General features: G+C 40.7%; 2 protein-coding genes across 3 annotated transcripts in view; one reads left to right on the forward strand and one right to left on the reverse strand.

Annotated features, from left to right (window-relative positions):
* The first annotated feature begins 1,995 nt into the window (after nucleotides 1-1,995).
* dipk1ab (divergent protein kinase domain 1Ab) lies at nucleotides 1,996-14,812 on the forward strand. Of its 2 annotated transcripts, none has more exons than XM_008297121.1 (5): nucleotides 1,996-2,073; nucleotides 11,495-11,629; nucleotides 11,756-11,863; nucleotides 11,954-12,130; nucleotides 13,720-14,812. In XM_008297121.1, exons 1-5 carry the CDS (start codon nucleotides 2,020-2,022, stop codon nucleotides 14,530-14,532), a joined length of 1,287 nt encoding a protein of 428 aa, XP_008295343.1. In that variant the 5' UTR covers nucleotides 1,996-2,019; the 3' UTR covers nucleotides 14,533-14,812. The 2 variants fall into 2 exon arrangements, with proteins under 2 accessions (XP_008295343.1, XP_008295336.1); XM_008297114.1 differs by having other exon boundaries at nucleotides 2,020-2,108; nucleotides 11,449-11,629.
* Nucleotides 14,813-15,050: 238 nt separating this feature from the next.
* LOC103368809 (60S ribosomal protein L5) overlaps nucleotides 15,051-18,622 on the reverse strand; it is a 9,587-nt gene continuing 6,015 nt past the window's right edge. Inside the window, exons 7-9 of the mRNA XM_008297302.1 lie at nucleotides 17,043-17,220; nucleotides 15,785-15,873; nucleotides 15,051-15,210 (exon numbers count right to left, since the gene is read on the reverse strand). Coding sequence (XP_008295524.1) covers nucleotides 15,111-15,210; nucleotides 15,785-15,873; nucleotides 17,043-17,220 — 367 coding nt within the window. The 3' untranslated portion in view covers nucleotides 15,051-15,110. The remainder of the gene's footprint in view (nucleotides 15,211-15,784; nucleotides 15,874-17,042; nucleotides 17,221-18,622) is intronic.

The raw sequence follows: 18,622 nt of genomic DNA on the forward strand, positions 1-18,622 counted from the left end.
GCTGCATAAGGTGTTGTATAGATTACATTTATAGAGGCACCATGAATGTCTGTGAGTAAACCAAAATCCTGGCTGACAGAATAACTCAAGACACAGCCGCCACTTCAGGAGACAATGAAAGTGAACGTTTTGAGTGTCTTGTCTATCCCAGACATTCATTCCGCAAACAGTAAACAGCGCTGGAATTGCGGCGATCGGTTGTGATTTGGACATACTACACCAACATGGAGTCCTATCAGAGACTACGCTGGCAGTTACCCAAGAGACGAGAAAGCACAACGGTACAAACGGAAACAAAGGAGGGGCAAGGGAACCGGGATCCATGCTAGGCTAAAGGTTAACCCCTACAGACCAGCAGGACCGTCGCTCCTACTCTCCAATGTCCGCCCCCTCGACAACAAGCTGGACGAGCTACGTTAGCGAAGAGAAACCCGCAGAGAGTGGAAAAGCCGCTGTGTGTTTGCTTTAACAGAAACGTGTCTCCATGACAACATCTCAGACGGACAGACAGCTGGAGGGGACGACATTATTCCGGGCGGACGGACAGACAGCTAGCTCTGGGCAGCATCTGCAGCTTCACCATCATGTGTGTCTTTGTGTCCCTGAAGACCTACCAGGACCTGAAGAGGTTCACCATGTTCAACGAATGGCGGCGCACATGGACACAGCGCCCCCTTCAGGAGACAGGGACAGTGAATGTTTAGTGTCTTATCCCAGACGTGCATTCTGCAAAACTTGCTGATTGAATAATCCTGAAGAAACGCTCTCTCATCTTGCCTGTACGACTGTGTATGTACAGCAAAATGACAATAAACCTGATTTGATTTGATTTGATTTGATTTGAAGATGCTTGACAAAAAAAACCAAATATTTCAGAATGATAACAAGCAGCACACTGCCAAAACCACACCAGAATTTCTAAAGAAGAACAAAGTGAGAACGTTGCCAAGCATGACTCCTGACATACATCTAACAGCGGACGGAAAACAGCAGCTGAGAAAAATGATTTCTGAAAAAACAAACCTCTCATCACTGGGTCCCTCGAGAACACAAAAATAGACTTTAAAAAATGTTTTGTAATTATAATGTTCTCTGATCAAAACAGATTGTTATTTTAGAAACTGTAATTTGCATATTATGTAAAACAAAAATACTTTTCTTTAGCACAAATTGGACCTTTTATCTCAAATACAACCACCTCAGTACTTAGAGTCTTGTTTACCAACCCTATTGCAAAATTTAAAGTAAATAATATTTTTGTTATAATTAAATATCCCAAAATTTCATCAACACCAAATCTGGAAATTTTAACTGCCATTGTTTCCTAAAAAAACAACACCAGTGGTGTCATCCAAAACTAAATACTATTCTGTACAACCTTCATTTCTCTTTTAATTTCACTATGTTATATTACTATATGGACAAAATGAAAACAGCAAAATGTTAAATAACAAAGTTAATTGAAGACTAAATAGCAAATCAAGAGAGGTGGGCCATGCATATTCTGTAAAAGAAGCTACCCCTATGAAATAGTAAAGCACATTTAAATGTGTCCCAGGAAACACCAATTAAGACTGATGAATAATTAATCCTCCAGACTATTCACATGCAACATTCTGCACATTTCATGCATATTCTGCATTATGTTATTGATTATCTATTGCCCGTGTGCAAAATGTAACCAGACTGGCTGCACGTAAGCAATGTTTGAAGAGACACAGAACTAACTGGACTCCATCCTCCTCCTGTAATTGGTCAGAACGCCCCTCACAAGTGAGCATGGCCCAGTGTGAGTCTGACTTCGCTGCAGTCGGCGGCGCAGCTCAGTCTGCCGCCTCGCTGCGTCCAAACGCGCATCCATCCATCCATCCATCCATCCATCTAGGGTGCTGCCGGCTGAATTACTAATGTTTTCCACGACATCTGGAAATTTTCCAGGTTTAGTCCGATAGGCGTTGCCTGATACGAGCCGCCGAATTTATTCCTCCAGCAGCTGTTGTGAGATGTTCTGCATTTGCCATGGCAAGAGGTCTGTTTCCATGGGGGTTCTTCAGAAAGCCTCTGTACGTCCAGGTAAGCTTCTGGGGAAATCCCTCTTCACTCTGCTTGTAAAGTCCAATTGGAGATCCGTGTGTATGTGTGTGTCTGCATGCGCTCAGTGTCTCAGGTGAATCCCGCCAGCGAAGATACGACTCGTCACCGTTTCATCGCTTCACCTTCATGTGTTGCATTCGGGTTAGTGGTCATTCGCAGAATCCTGTGGCGGCAGGTTTCTCAGAATGATTCACTTGATGCTCGACGGCTAAAAGGAATCAACCATCCTCCTGATCCTGGTTGCTGTAGCAACCACATCCATGCTGCATCCAACTGGTACAGCCATACATTTAAAATAAGGGCTGTTTCTGAGGCTGCAAAAGTTTAACATCACCTTGCAAATTTACTGTCTCCATAGTTTCTCTTCGGCATATGTGGAGGCATATGGAATATTTATGAATTATGGGCTGCTGTCATTCAGTAGGAGTTGGAGACCTGTATTTGATATGCCCTGATCGTGCTCATCTGGGAAGCTGTTGAAGAACATTATGTAACAGTTTGATGTGAGTGAAATTAGGTGAAGTCCACAGTGGCATTCTTCATAAGTAAAATTAAACTGCCGGGGAAGCCCCTCAAGGACAGGTGGAGGTCTCAGGAACCCAAATGCAGGTCTTAAACCACCAGTGGAAAGTCCTCCTTGCACATAAGGTTAAAAAACAAACAGCTATCTTCGTCATCAGACTGTTGTAACTGGTGATACTTCTAATCTGAGACGTTCGGTTGAAGCCGTTTGCTTTTTTCTAATTTTGGATTTTATCTGAGCTGCTGCTGCTGTTCGCTTCCTGTCCATACCCATGCATGTTAGAGATTAAAAAAAAAAAAAAAACTGTCAAGTGCAGTGAAAAGAGGAAGAGACAGCCGTTCTCCAGGGACAGCCCCCAGCATCGCTCAGTTTTCTAGGCCACCTCAGCCTTCCAGTGACAGCTGAAGAAGTGTCATTCAGCGATCCTGGGAGAGAAGCTATTTCCATGCAAAAAAAAAAAAACTGATCAGACCCGTGACGCCAGGAAATTTTGGACTTATTCCCATTTAGATTCTGCTTAGGTTTTCCTCTGGAGTGTTTGAAATCAAGATGTAAGTAAAAGTAAAAGTAAAAGATAATTTGCGTCTTCAGATTCAGAGATGCTCCAAAACACACACAGTGTCAAGGTTAAGTGTTTTAAAACGTTTCATGCCATTTAAAAACTTAACATGATGCTGGCATTTACATGAAGCGCTTTTGACAGCAGTTCAATATTTTAACAATCCATTTTAGCATCACTTCAGTTTTCTATTTCTATTTAATGGCTCAATGTTGTAGGTTTGTTTCACGGATGTACATTTAATGTAGTTGTCATCTGTATGTTGAATAGAAAATAGATAAGAATAAATCTATTACAAACAATTAGTAAGAAAAAAAACTGGAAGAACAACTAATGAAATGAATGCAAAACACATACAGCAAATTAAGTAAATAAACATATATCCATGTCCAAACATGTCCAGGAAGAAGCGCACACTAATATGAACCTATGAATGAATGAATAGTTTATTTCGGTTGCGATCTACAGTACAAAAATTGAATTGTGTGCATTCAGCTGACAAAGAATTGTTATACATGCTTGTATTAAACTTTTTTTTTTCTCACAAAAACATTAAACAAGCTCTGTAGCCGAAAAAGGAATAGGCTGAAGCCGAGGCTTATTTCTGCCTATCCTGTACAATAACCCAGAATATCAGTAATGCAAAGAAGAAAAGAAAAGAAAAGAAAAAAAACATAACAAGAATAACTCTAAATTCTTCTTATTTCACACGTCAGTCATTTTACATTGTAATCCCTAATTATTTTACCTTTTCAATGTTTTTTTGGAGCTGCAAGGTGACGCAGTGGTTAGCACCAGCAAGAAGGTTGCCGGTTCGCGTCCCAGTTAGGACGCCCATCTTTCTGCGTGGAGTTTGCATGTTCTCCCCGTGCAGCGTGGGTTCTCTCCGGGTTCTCCAGCTTCCTCCAACAGTCCAAAAACATGTTGAGGTTAATTGGTGATTCTAAATGGTCCGTAGGTGTGAATGTGAGTGTGCTTGGTTGTCTGTCTCGAAGTGTAGCCCTGTGATAGACTGGTGACCTGTCCAGGTGTCCCCCCTGCCTTAAGTCAGCTGGGATAGACTCCAGCCCCCCACAACCCTAGTGAGGATTAAGCGGTGTAGAGATAATGGATGGATGGATGTTTTTTTGAAATTCAACAGAGACCTACACAATTTCAAATCATCACTAAGTCCATTCCATAATATAACTTCCAAATATGACACACATCTGTATTTAACTCATGTGTTTTATATTTGGGACCTAACTAAAATGATTACCTTGTTGTGTATCTTATTTACAGATATTAACTCAACAGCGGAATCACTTGCACGTTTATAATGTATGTGCAAATTTGACATGTTTCATAGGTAAATCCTGACATATACATTTTAACAGAAATCCATCAGCAATGAAGGAGTTTGTCTCATCCAACACTGTGATTATGTCGAGCATATATACTCTCTATATTCTTGAGTGTGCAGCATTTTTAACGATTCTTCGCGATCATAAATAAGTTACGGAAACTGCCAACTGTTGGCGTTTTGTTGGCCATGTTGCACCTGATTCTGCAAAAATAAAGAACCACCGATAGTCGTTTTCCACATCACAGAGATAGCAGCACAAGAATAAGAGAGACAGCACTGTAGCCACGGCTGTGTTTAAGTAAGTACACTTGTTGTCATCATGCTGTTTGATTTCAATAACGCTCCACACTATAAATATACATGTAGCCTTTTATCCGTAACCACATCTTTCAGTAGTTCTGCTCTGTCGGCTCAGCTGTGACTGGAAGCTGCAGTCTGTGGAGGAATACCCCCGTGCAGTCCTTTGCTGTGGGCATTGTTGAGCTCCAAGCATCTGATGGTACATTGTAGGCTTCGAGCTTCATGACAGCTGCTGATAAAGTAATGTTCTTGTGTGTGTTATTGTCGCAGTATTGAGTCAGCATGGAAATGCGTGCTTTGTATGTGTGTGGGGGTGGAGGTGGAGTGTGTGTGTGACGGGTGGGTTGCCTGCTGTCTGGACTGTGATGAGTCAGATCTTTGGAGTGTCTTGCAGACACTGTGGCATCATTTTTCCTTCAGAGAGTCTGAGGTAAGAAGTGCAGAAGCCTGCCGGACTCCCTCAGGAGATCCTCCCCACCAACACTTTGCCTGGATCACTTTTTACATGCATAACCCGCCGCTCTTTTTTACGTTTGTCAGTGATACCAGACGAGCTGTGCTCCTGCAGCCCTCTGCATCTTTTGTTTCTGTGTCTTCATGTCTTTCTGGGCTCTGCACAGCAGCCCATTAAACGGCAACCTCTGAGGGATAGCTTTATAATCATACATAATGGATGAATGGTGTGCAGGCTGCAAAAACCAAGTGTCAGAACAGTAATGTGCTGCTCGTGATCAGCTTTAATCTCCTCTCTGCCTCAGTAGCTCAACATCAGGTGACGCTCTCGAGCAGTACAGTATGTCCTCGATTCTTTGAGCGCAAATCCACAGAATCTTCAGAGTTAACAAGGTTTGAATAGAGGAGGCTCTGTTACAGGGCTGTGTGGAGGAAGGAGTTCAACCAGATAAAGACCGAGCGTTTCTTTCCACCCACCTCAGCACACAGCCACAGCTCCCAGTCAGTCTCTAATTAATAGCTGTCACAGCAGCCACAATCAATATCGCCTCATTAGCCATGTTTGTGTAACTCTCTCCGCTCACAAAGGGTCAATAGATAATCCTGTGGATAGAAATGCATCGGCCAGACTTGAAATAAAAGCCACAAACTATCGATTGGAAAAAGGCCGACCATACATTTGTTTCCCCCACAGAGTGTTATCTCCATAATGTTCTTGCTGTTGATGCATTACACCTGTGGAAAAATTGATGGGATGTATACGCAGCACTCAGTCCCGTAGCCGCTGCTGTTAAGTCTGCTGTTTGTCTGCATGGTCAGATTTGTAAGAAAACCAATAAATGGATGCAAATAGCAAGAGTTAAATGGCTGGTGACTGATAATCGGATCGTTTCCTATTTCTGTGAGGTGTTGGTGGAATGATTTGTATGTGTATGCTGTAATATTAGTGTCTGCTAATGGGATCATAATCAAAAAGTAATTTTAAAAGATACTGAGAACACATTTAGCATTTGTTCAGTCGACTGACAATTCTTTGGAAAACATTTCTGTGAATGCATAAAATTCTTTCTTTGATTTTATCTTATTGAATATTATTTTAGAAGAAAAATAAAAGCTGCACTACCTAATATTTTTTTGATTCACCCTCTGACCCCCAAAACACATCAGCAGGTTTGACAGACATGTTATTAGACCCACAAACCATTTAAAAAAAAAGAAGAAATCATCACATTTTTCAACTTTAGGATGGTTCTTGAACAAATCCTGTGTCAAGTACAGTTCTGTCAGAAAAGTCAACCAAATCTAAGCTTTGCAATCACTTTATTCTGCAGGTCTCATTTAGAAAATAATAAAATAAATTCCCAAATAGTATTTTGGCAGTGGCCAGGATAAGGCTTTCTGCTCCACTGCAAACATTGTTGAGGAATGGTTTGAGAAACATGACAAAGAGTTCAAGGTGACGACTTCCCCAGATCCCAATTCGATCGAACATCTGTCAGATGTGCTGAGATAAGTCTGATCCGTGGAGGCCCAACTAAACATCTTCTGGGACTTCAAATATCTGCAGATAGCACCGGCACGAGTCCGGGACTCAGTGGGTCGAAGCAGTTGTGCCAGCATGACGAAGACAATATGAGGCAGGTGGTTGTTGTGGCTGATCAGAAGAAATGCTGTTACGGGGCTTTTTAATGTTTCTGTGTCCCTCAACTTTAATGTTACCATTCAGCTCCATTACTCTCATCAGTGTCATTTTTAGGTCACACCAGACAACTGTTTCCTAAGTTAAACCTCCTAAATGTTCCTGCTAGGTGGCTAATTTTTGTTTCCTTTAAGTCAGACTGAAAACAACAAAAAAAGTTTATATAAAAATCTGGCCTTTTTTTCTTGAAAGCTGCAGGAATATTACACTTCTTGCTCTAATATACGGCGTTGTTGTGCAAACAGTTTGAATCTCTACAATGAAAGTGCAAAACACAATTAAACCTATTGTGCACGACCTTCCCAACACCAAAGACACGGTTTGGTGAACACAATGGAACATTTAGAACTAGATTTTTCTCTCAAGAGTGGAAAACAAGTGAATATTGGACTTTTGTCAGCTGGCCAGAAACACAAATGAATGTTGCTGCATGTCTACTCGATATGTAAACCGCATGTTATCTCAAAGTCATACCATACTACTGCCCGAGCTGTATACGTAATTTGATAGTCTGCCCACAAGTGGCCAAATTCACAGAAATGATCTCATGGCAATGTCTGAAAAATTTCCCGATTTACTATTTCCTGAAAACAGGAGGATAATATAGAAAGAGATTGAGATTTACGACCGCTGCAGGGAGAGAAATTTGATTACAGAGTGACATGTGGAGGCTGCCTGAAAGCTGATTTCTGCATTATCTGTGGTGTTAAAAGCAGAAAATGGACACGAGTTCCATTTAGAGGGAGATAAAAATGACAAATATAGTGTCATCTGCTTTTCAATGCTGAAAATAATTCTCCGTATTTCCGACATTGTCAAATTATCTTACATTGTGTTAAACTGTTTTTAAAACTGCCGTCGGGTCAGAAGCAGAAGATGGAGCGCCGAGTGTCACAGAGAGGAGACGGCGATAGAGAGACTTATGCCAATAAATAAATTGGCAGCGAAAGGGGCAGAGGGTGGCGGCAGGGGGAGTCCATCACTGTCAGCTCCTGAGTGCAAGAATCATTAATAGACGGGAAAGTAGGGCTGCTACAAAGTCTGTTATTTTACACTGATGTCCTCCAGTTGGACGGATGCCATTATGGATCCGAGCAGACTGTATATTTTATCAGCTGGGGAATTAGAAAGCAAATCAAAAGGCAAGGTAATGAGTCCGCAGTCGCTCTAAATGTTCCACAAACTGTTAATTACCGAGCACCTATTTAGAAGAAGTTGTATTAATGATGCCACACAGCTCAGTTCGGAGCTCATTTGTATTCCACTTACTCACCGGCAGACCAAATAGATTTAAAGATTGCTTTATTGACTTTTATCAGACTGTGATTTCTGAAAATACACATTGTAATACTCAGGGACTTACTGAAATGCAGCTTTCACTGTTCTGCTGATGAGACAAAACTGTATCTTCACACCATTTAATGGTTTGCGATTTTCTCAAGTTTTATTACATTTATTTTAACTGAGAATGATTTGCTGTGTTAACAAGAGTTTAGTTTTGTCTACTAGGTCTTGGTCAGTTTATAAAGTAAGCAGTTAGCATATTTTAAGATTTTAAGACCTGTCTTCAAAGTCTTACATTTGTGATCTTTTAAATATTGAAATGACATTATTGAAAACTTTCTTTTGTAGCAATTGATTGATTAATACTCAGCCTATTAGTTGGTATAATGTTGTATCTAGTTCTCGTAAATGTTATTTTGGTGTTTCATATCTTTGCTTTGTTGGTCTGCATAGTTGTTATTCTTTATTTTGTGGTTATTTTCATTTTGTTATTTAATATATTTGGTGTTTTTGTCTGCTTGGTTTAATCCTGTGTATCTTGATGCCTGCTTTGTGCAGCGCCTTGTAACGTTGTGTTTCAAAGGTCGTGTATAAATAAAGTTATTTCCCTCAGGAGCTGGTGGAGACCAAAAGTAGTGCAAAAAATAATAATGAAAACATTGTAAAATTGTAAAGCATTATCATAAAAAAGGGTTAAAGAAAAGGAAAGTAATGTTAAGCTAAGCTGTATGTATATTTTATACTTGTAGCAGTCGTTCAAACAAGTTGATGGATCGTATGCAACTATCCTTTAAAAATATAAGAATGGGGGAAGAAAAGAAAATTTAAAGGCAAAGGAATAAAAGTAATCACTGTCTAGGAATATGATGGCTATTGTTCCTGTTTGCTAACGCCTTAGCTGTATCGTCTCTACCAGGGGATAATGTAAATCTTGCATGAACGAGTTGATCTGCTGCCCCCATCTGGCCAAATACAGAATGGTAGCGGCTGCATTTCTCCAAAACATTTTACTTTTTGACTTTGATTCATCTGTTTTCACACGCAGACATCCTCAAGATGCCATGCGAGGTGCATCAAGGCTGATATGGAGTTAATAAAAGCCACTCCACCTCCTCTGAAGCTGCTTCCTCAAATTAAAAAAGATGAGATGAAATGTTATTAATCTCAAAGGAAAGTCTTTAAAAAGACAGAGTAGATTTATTAACCTGTGCCAAAACAAACTGCCAATTAGATTATGCTTTTAAAGATGTCATTGTTAATCAGTTCAACTATCAACACATTTTTTCCACTGGACATCACATTTTGGGTTATATTACCACAGTATTTAATTTTTTATTTTTTTTTTTAATTTTAAAATATTTTATTGTTATTTTATTTATTTATTTTTTACTCTTATTTTCCATTTTTTTCTTTGTTTTTTAAATATTTGTTATATATTTGTTTTACATAATTTTTTATATTCTTTATATTTTTTATAAAATAAAAAGATGCATATCAAATAAGAGCTCGGGTTTTAAGAGGTTAAACTAAAATTTCTCTCCTTGATTTAATCATTAGTTAAGCATCTTTTCTTGACTGTCCAAACAAAATAACACACTGCATTCAAAATATGATAAAAGCAAGAAAGTGTGTGAGTAGTATATATTCGCAGATAACTGTGTTTTTTGCCGGGACAAATGACTGCTTCTGCATTCACAACATTTATTTTCTTCTTAAATTAAAGCTGAGACAAAACCTTCCACCTGCAGTCTCCTCCAATTTCTCCCTGATTGAAGTGTATTTGTAGTTTCTAGGCTGACTGGACATTAATAGGCATTTAATTTTGCTTGCATCATACATTTTTTTTAAACCACTGACCATATCTGCAGTTCTCAGTCATATATTGCTGAATTCAGCACAGTTATATTTTTCCAGCAAACCCTGGTTGGTGTTTCTATCACAGCCGAAGCTGCCTTGAAGCAAATCAATACATTATACATCACACACCCTCATATTGGATATTTCTTCCTTCTGTGCTCCTGTGTTACTTCAGTGCTGTATTTCTTCAAAGCATCCAGATATTCACACTGTTCTCCACAAGCAGCTGTAGAGAAACCCCGCTGCCCACTGCCACATAGAGTTTGTAATTAATCAGAGCTTGCATTATGGAATCACATGAGCTCAGGTGTATTATCTTTATATAAAGACCCATTTCACATGTGGAACACCTTATAGAACATGAAAAAAAAACATGGACAGTTGTTTTTTTTGTTGGTTTTTTTAAATTGTTCTTTTCAACCACAATTCAAAAGCAATGTCTTATTTCACTAAATTATAATTTAGCAAATTTTTATTTATTTTTACTTATTTCAGTTTCTAGTTATTTGAGTGACTATTGTGACTTTTGCCTTTTCTTTAACATGAGGGTATGAATACATTTGAAGACGACTGTGCTTCCATTAGGTTGGGAGATTCGCCAAAGACCAAAATCATTTTTAGTTAGGGTCTGAATCAAAGCAGGAAAATCAGAGATGCCCACACTTTAATGAACTGATATAAGAACAGATTTTACATTCCTGACAATGAAACGAAATGAAAAATACTTTATTTTATCCCAGAAGGGAAATTCAATTAATATAATGATAACACAAGCAGTTGGAGGCTGTCTTCATCCATCGCTTTTAAACATCTCCAAACTCTGTTCAAAATCCACCTGAAATGCTATTCACCACTTAAGTACTGTCTCCAGACACGGCAGAGAGCCTTCAGAGTAGCAGAAGATATCATACGAGTATTTTTTTCAGGCTCATGATCGCTAAACTGACTGACGCATAAAATCAATGGAGCACCTCTTTAAATATTGAACATTAGCAGCAGTGCAGGGGATTTTAGAAGCGTGTGGGACAGCAGATTTGGAACTATTTCCAGGTCACATGCTTTGGTTTCACTTTCACACTCTAAGGTCGCTGCTTCACCAGAACAAAAGTCACGATGGGGACATGCTGTGTGCTCATTATATGAAAGACTGATGGAGCGGCCTCAAGCTACAAGCATGAGTCTCATCCTCTCATTAATCTCCATTATGATGTATGACATCTAAAAAAAAAAAAAAAAATCCATCTCACCAGGTTTGCCATTTTAATGCACTGGAACGTCCAGAGATAACAGAGTGCTGCGTATTATTCAATGAAGGATGACTGAAAGCAATTTAGCGCTTGCCTAACAGTGAATTATGCATTTGAAATGTGTCGCCAACAGGCCAGATTCTCCTACCTACACATGAAGTACCTGTTCTTCTCCTGGCTGGCGGTGTTTGTGGGGAGCTGGATTGTGTACGTGGAGTACTCGTCCTACACCGAGCTGTGTCGTGGGCACGACTGCAAAAATTCAATAGTGAGTTTTTAAAATTTGTGCCCATCCAGTCAGATCTTGTCCTTGAAAATCGATACTCTTAACCCCACAGAGGTCGTATTTCTTTTCCTTTTGTGACGTCTGTTCATATTCCACCATGTCTTTCAGTGTGACAAATACAGAAAAGGAGTCATTGACGGCTCAGCCTGCAGCAGCCTGTGTGAGAAAGACACGCTTTACCTGGGAAAGTGCTTCACTGCCAAGCCCAACAGTCAGGTCAGTCCTTCCTTTTTAGATCAAACTCTCCCCTCCGGTCTGCGTTTTTATTAATCCAGCTGCACTTCAGGCCTACCTTGTTTATTTTAGGTGTACTCGGGGAGCTGGGGAGACCTAGAGGGGGTCATTAAGTGCCAGATGGAGGAGGCTCCTCGTTACGATTTAGGAGGCGAGATGGAGCCCAGGAAGGAGGCCGCGACCTTCAGCAAGCCCACCAAGGGGACCTCTGTGGAGAAGTTCAGAGAGATGATCTTCAACCACCTAAAGGTCAGAAAGACTTCATGAGAGGTCTCATGTGGTGAAAATCAATCTTTATTGTGATGTGTGGTTGTTATAAACTTGGAGGTGTCAAGTAAAAGCTGTGAGACTATGAAGACACTTGATATTGTAGATATATATAATAAAGGTTAGATGTCTCGTCGGTGCTGTCGGCCAATGGAATCGCACAGCCACACTGGCGGCCATCTTGATTCAGTACACTCGCTCACCCATAACATTGTGTTGTAGTGGTGCATGTACTTTTTAAATAACCATAGCTTGCTCAATTTTCTACCGATTTTCAAACGCTTTGGTTTGTTATAAACGTCAGAGGTGTAGTTATAACACTGCGCTTATGGATAATTATGTTACACTCTCACGCCCAACAATAATTTGTATTTGAATTATTTTGTATTTTATTTTTGTAATTTGAATTGTAGCCACGTTAACAACGTTTGTAAGAAACCAAACCGTTTGTAAATCTGTCAAGATTTCAGTGAGATAAGAGTATTTACGTTTGTGCAGATCACTCACCTTCCTTCACGTACCACAGGTTCCACCAGAGGGCTGCCCCGAATCAAGATGGCCAAAGGGTGATCCCGTTCGAAATGCCGCCTTAAGACATCTAGCCTTTATTATACATATCTATGCTTGATACTGCAGTTTGTCTAGCCCCCCTCAACTAGATGGTCTTCAGCTTTACAAAGCAATAACAATTATTCAGTAGAAACTGAAGAACCAATAAATGTTGAGCTAAAAATGTGCATAAAACGTCTCTGAATGTCCCTCAGCTTTACAGTTTGACCAGTGGGCGTACAACCAAGGAGGGTTTGGGGCACGTTGGCATCAGTAATGAAACTATTCCAACGGGTGTTCAGTTTCTCAAATGCTGGGAGTGCATGAAGACTCATGTGTTCACTCTTGCAGCCAAAGAGAAAGCAGGATTGTACAAAGTTTGAGCTGGACAGCTGTTGGTTTGTTAGCTGTGAGGTAGCACCTGAGTGGCTTGTACACTTGGGAGGCCATCTAGTTATGGAGGGGCTTGAGGAATGGCAGAAGTAAATGTCTTTAATATTTAACAACTTTAACTTTACACCTCCAACTTTATAACAATCACAAAACAATAAAAACTGATTTTCACCATATGGGTTTTAGAAACGATTTGAAACCAATAGACTGGGTGGGTTTCTGCATTGTTGTGTTGCCTGTTGTGCTTCACTGCAACTCGGACCTCATCAGGTGTTTACATCTATTTACTTCTCTCCTGTTTTCTGTGCTCACATATACTGTTTTTTAATACAGTCGAATTCCCAATAAAGCTGTTCTCGTTTACATGTTCTTCTGTTTCTGTGCGACAAAGTATGAAACAGTGACTGAAACCAAGCACATTAAGAATATATGTTTACCTGCAGTCACTTCAGAGCAATGAACCATCTTTGCAGTGTTTTAAATTGAAAAATCAAAAGAAATTCTGGGGACATGTGAGATTTTAATGAATTTGCTCCAAGGGGGCACAATATGGGACCTAGAAAACTCAACACTGCTGAGTCTGAATTCAAAACTTGGCTCGACTTAAAAACCTTTTAATTTCTTTACAGGCCAAAGTGGGGGATCAGGCAAACCTCGCAGACCTGGCAACCCAAGTATTGTCCATAGCAGATGCCAACAAGGACGGCCACATCTCACTGCCGGAGGCTCGCTCCACGTGGGCCCTGCTGCAGCTCAACGAGTTCCTGTTAGCACTAGTCCTGCAAGACAGAGAGCACACGCCTAAGCTACTGGGCTTCTGTGGAGACCTGTACGTGATGGAGAAGGTGCCGCACTCTCCTTTATATGGGATTAGCGTACCTTGGATCATCGAGGTGTGGATTCCTGCTGGTCTGCGCCGCAGCATGGACCAGTGGTTCACCCCCTCCTGGCCACACAAGGCCAAGATCTCCATCGGACTGCTGGAGCTGGTGGAGGACATTTTCCACGGCACTTTTGGCAGCTTCCTCATGTGCGACGTGAGCGCCACCAGCTTCGGCTACAACGACCGCCACGACCTGAAGGTGATGGACGCGCGCTACATCGTCCCCGAGGCCATTTTCCAAGAGGACATCAGGCAGCAGCGGTGCGACGTGGACGAGGACTGCCTGTACGGGGCCGACTGCCTCACTTCCTGTGACCTCACCAAGCATCGCTGCACACCCGAGGTCACCAGGCCAAACTTAGCCAAAGCCTGCGAAGCACTCAAGGACTACATCCTGAGGGGAGCGCCGTCTGACGTGAGCGAGGAGCTGGAGAAGCAGCTGTACGCCTGCATCGCGCTCAAAGGTTCAGCAGAGCAGATGGAAATCGAGCACTCGCTCATTCTGAACAACCTCAAGACTTTGCTATGGAAGAAAATCTCTCATACAAAAGACTCCTAATAAATAAGCAAGTCTTGCACTCTTGGCACACAGACCGATTCCTGTCCCCCGATGTTTTTAAAAATAATGGACAATCATTTTCACTGTGGAAACAGCTATAATGTTCCCCTTATATCAAAAACTTTACATATATAACTGATGTATTTTAAGTTAGTTCTACTGCTGTCAGGAATGTCATTTTAATATTAAATCATGTACTACTTTGTTAGTGATACTGCAGTAAGCTAAGAAAGTGCAATTTTTGAAACCAGGACAAAGATAAATTAATAAATTTACTTAAGAACCTGCACTGTCTACATTCCTACAACGTCTTAATTTCACCTAACTCTGGCACTGCTAATACAAAACTGAGCCAAGCCACGAACAGAGACTTGTGTGTGGTAAGTACAGAAATGATTACACTGAAGCACACTAGATACCACCTCGTAAAAATAAAAGCTCTTGTGTTTTTATAATTCAACTTGGTATCAAGAGGCCACTGCTAAGTGTAGTGTGAGAAAGGACGCAGGAGGATTGAGTCTTTTTCAATAGATTTATTAGAACAAATTTCTGCGTTAGGAACAGAGCAGACCAACGCCTCAGTCTGCCTCTTCCTGTTCCTGAGCCCGGAGGAAGCTGGCCTTCTTCTGGGCGACGCGGTCTTTCCTCTGGGCAAGAGAGAGCTTGGCACGGTTCCACCTGTCAGAGAAGCGCTCACAATTAGCATCTCGAATTTCAATTAACATCGTTAGTGTGGTTAGTTACAAAAGATGCAGGGTTGTCGCTAGCGTTATAACAGTAACGACCCGTTACGCTACCGCCTGAAAAAACTACATCGCAAATTGAGCCGTTACGTTGTTTTGAGGGTATGTTGCGGGAAAATGATCATTTCTCTACGTTGAGTGTACCTGGCTAACTTACATGTATTCAAGCAAATATTTAACAACAAGGTGCAGTTTCTCCACCGTCGTCTTCGCTGCTGTTTGCGAAGACCGTCTTCGCTGCTACTCATTAACAGGAAAGACAACGGTAGAGAAACTGCAATTTGCTGTTCAATATGTGCCTGAATACATGCAAGTTAGCCAGGGAGTGTCGCCAAGACAACCCCCCCGCTACGCTGTCAAAAATCTCTGGTGAGAACCCTGAAGACACAAGTCAGTAGGAAAGTCAACACATACTCTCTAAACATTTAAAAGGTCAGACTCTGACTATTGTAACAGGCATTACTAAGCCGTTAGAATAATTCAAAATAACACCAAGTGTCAGTTCTCACCTCTTCTTCTTGACTTCTTTGGGAGGCTTCTTTTCATGGACTGGGTTCTCACGAATGGAGGCATGAGCCTTTTTGTACATTTCCTCAATCTGAAACAAAGACAACTCGTCATGTTCAAAACCAGATTCCTGCTTCAACAACGCATTCTTCCGATTACAGAAACTGCAATTATTTAATGTTTCTTCCACAACAGTGATAAAAGTAAATGATTTATTTGCAGAAACAGAGGTGTACTCGCTACAGTGGGTTCTGATCACTTCAGAAATACAAGAAAGAAAGTGTGAAAAGCCCGAATATTAATAAGCTTTAACACCTTGTTTTTTAAAGTGCTTCTTCCTCGACTACATCAGCTTTACAGTTCACAGATCAGGATACATTTATCCAAAACTCTGCTCCCCATGTTCGTCTGTCTTGGGCAAATCTTAAAGCAGGTGTTTCTACCATCTGTCCAGGTGTCGTCTAAATCCTGCTCCTGTAGCTTGTCGTGCAGTAAATCAACAAGTCATAAGCTCCAGTTTGACAGATTGTCTGAGCAAATGCTGTTTGTCGAGATTCACAAAGATATGAATTACTATGACTGATGAATGCATTTATAAACTATAGCATTTAGTCAACGACTTAGTCTGAAAAATTGACATGAAATTTGAGACTGGCTGAGAGAACGGATCCGCACTGCATCTCAAACTGTTATCTGACATTTGAAAAGATCGATACTGCTCTGTCACTGGAATTATGCTGTTCAAATGAATAAATATCAATTATTTGGACACACACACAAAAAATGGCTGAATAATGGATCTGTTTGGAAAGGAAGGAAACACTTCATCTGTTCCAAACACTGTCTAGACTGAATTCTGACAGATTTGGTGCTTTTATTTTGAAAAAAACAATTACGACTAAAAAAATAAAACCAAAGGAAAAGCCTAAAAAAAAAAAAAAACAGTACATACAGAGACGAGATCAGGATTTTTTTGGCATTATGGGACTTTGGGGGGCGACTACGCACGACTGAGCACAATCGACCGGTGTACAGCAAAGACAGAGTCTGTTACTTCACTGGATAGAAGTCTATGCATTTGATTGTTATTTAGCACCATTTGATGAACATAAATGTCTTTTATGAAATCACCATTACCAAAACTGGCTAAAAAAAACCCCCAAAACTGTACATTTGTCCCTGGCCGGATCAATTCAAACAACTTAGCAATGCCATTTCCCTACTAACTGTTTCTGAAACATTTAAAGAAGGACAACTTACCGCATCAGGGGTGACTCCGTTCTTGATGAAGCGGGAGAACTGCTTCTTGTAAGCATCTTCATCCTCCTCCATCAGGTAGCTCATGTACTCGGACACATTGACGCCCATGATGTGCTTGCGGTGGACCTCAGCGTTGAACTCCTTGCTCTCTGCATCATACCCAGGGAAGCGCTTGGTGCTGGAGGAGCAAAAACCGAAGGCAGGTTCAGCGAATCAATCTGTCATGCGCCGATATTAATAGCATTTAGATCAAAATTTACACATCCATTGACACTTTCATTTTCACATGAGGCAAACTCACACCTGCTGTTACAGCATCACTGACGCTGTATTTTAATTTGTTCCTGTCAAATCTATCCTGACCAAACTGCATTTGAGCATAGGGAAATGCTCGACTGATAAAGAGAGTGACAGACGTTGGCTGCTGTTTTCACCCAAGCTTCTCATGAACAGAAGCACACTGAGTAGACTGTATTCAAAACTGGATAATACTTCAAAAAAAATAAAACAGAAGCATGCGTCCTCAGGCAGATCCACCCAAAATACATGATGTATCCAAGTACAGATCCCATTTCAGTTTCATGTGTGAGATGAACTGAAAATTAACCTGCTGAAAGGATTCTTTAAAGCCAAGAGGTATGAATAAAATTAAAATCCATCCCCAAATACTTTTAAAATAGCAAAAGACACACCATTTATCAAAGCTAGAAACTGGAGGGGGAAAAGAAAAATTAGATTTTCAACTTTTTCAGACTCCGAGAATGACTCATCTGTGACTTTAATTTTTTCCTTTCATGATTTATTGCATTCTAACTCAAATACTTTTGAGTTCTCTCTGCTTCTAGCCACGGTTGTGTTGTTTTCATTGAGATGCAGGACTTTGTACTGCAGTGAAAAATGAGCCCACGGTGAGGTGAAACATGACCGAAGCAAAAATGCTTCGAACCTGCTTGAGGTTCAGAGGGTTAAACGTCAAAAGCTGTGCTCCACTATTTATTGCGCATCATTTTACGCCACGTATTCTCAACAGATTTACTCTCATGTCACTACTTGATGTATACAAATCACATCGGTGCATGTAGAGTGAGTGATTGAATCCAGCACCAGATGTTTTTGGTGCACAGCTGGGCCAAGTGACAAATACGCCAGCTTTGTGTCTTCTAACTGCTGCCGCTGCGACGGCTATGAAGACCCGTCAGACAGGCTGATTAATGAAATTCACAGCCCTCCTTCACACCCACAAGCAATTCACAGGTAGATTGCCAGGTGGTGAGCAACACTCACACAGCTTCCTGCCCATTCAGACCCTCTCTCTGAAAGCAACAGACTTAAACGGCGGTATAATGGTTATAATTGTTCACTCAAGGTAAGCGGCATCTTAACCTGCACTCATATGACACATTCACTCACACAGATAAGACACAGTTCTGATCTTGTCTTTCTGATTGAGGTAAAACTACTAATCAGCTGTGATTTTAATATGAGATTTTTATTTATCTCTTCCACTCACAGCAAAAAGGCCTAAAGTAACAAACCAAAATTAAAATGACTGTATCTTCTCAATTGCACAGATTACATCC

Source organism: Stegastes partitus, unplaced genomic scaffold (assembly GCF_000690725.1).
Source record: "Stegastes partitus isolate 25-593 unplaced genomic scaffold, Stegastes_partitus-1.0.2 Scaffold25, whole genome shotgun sequence".
In the NCBI taxonomy this organism is placed as follows: Eukaryota; Metazoa; Chordata; class Actinopteri; family Pomacentridae; genus Stegastes; species Stegastes partitus.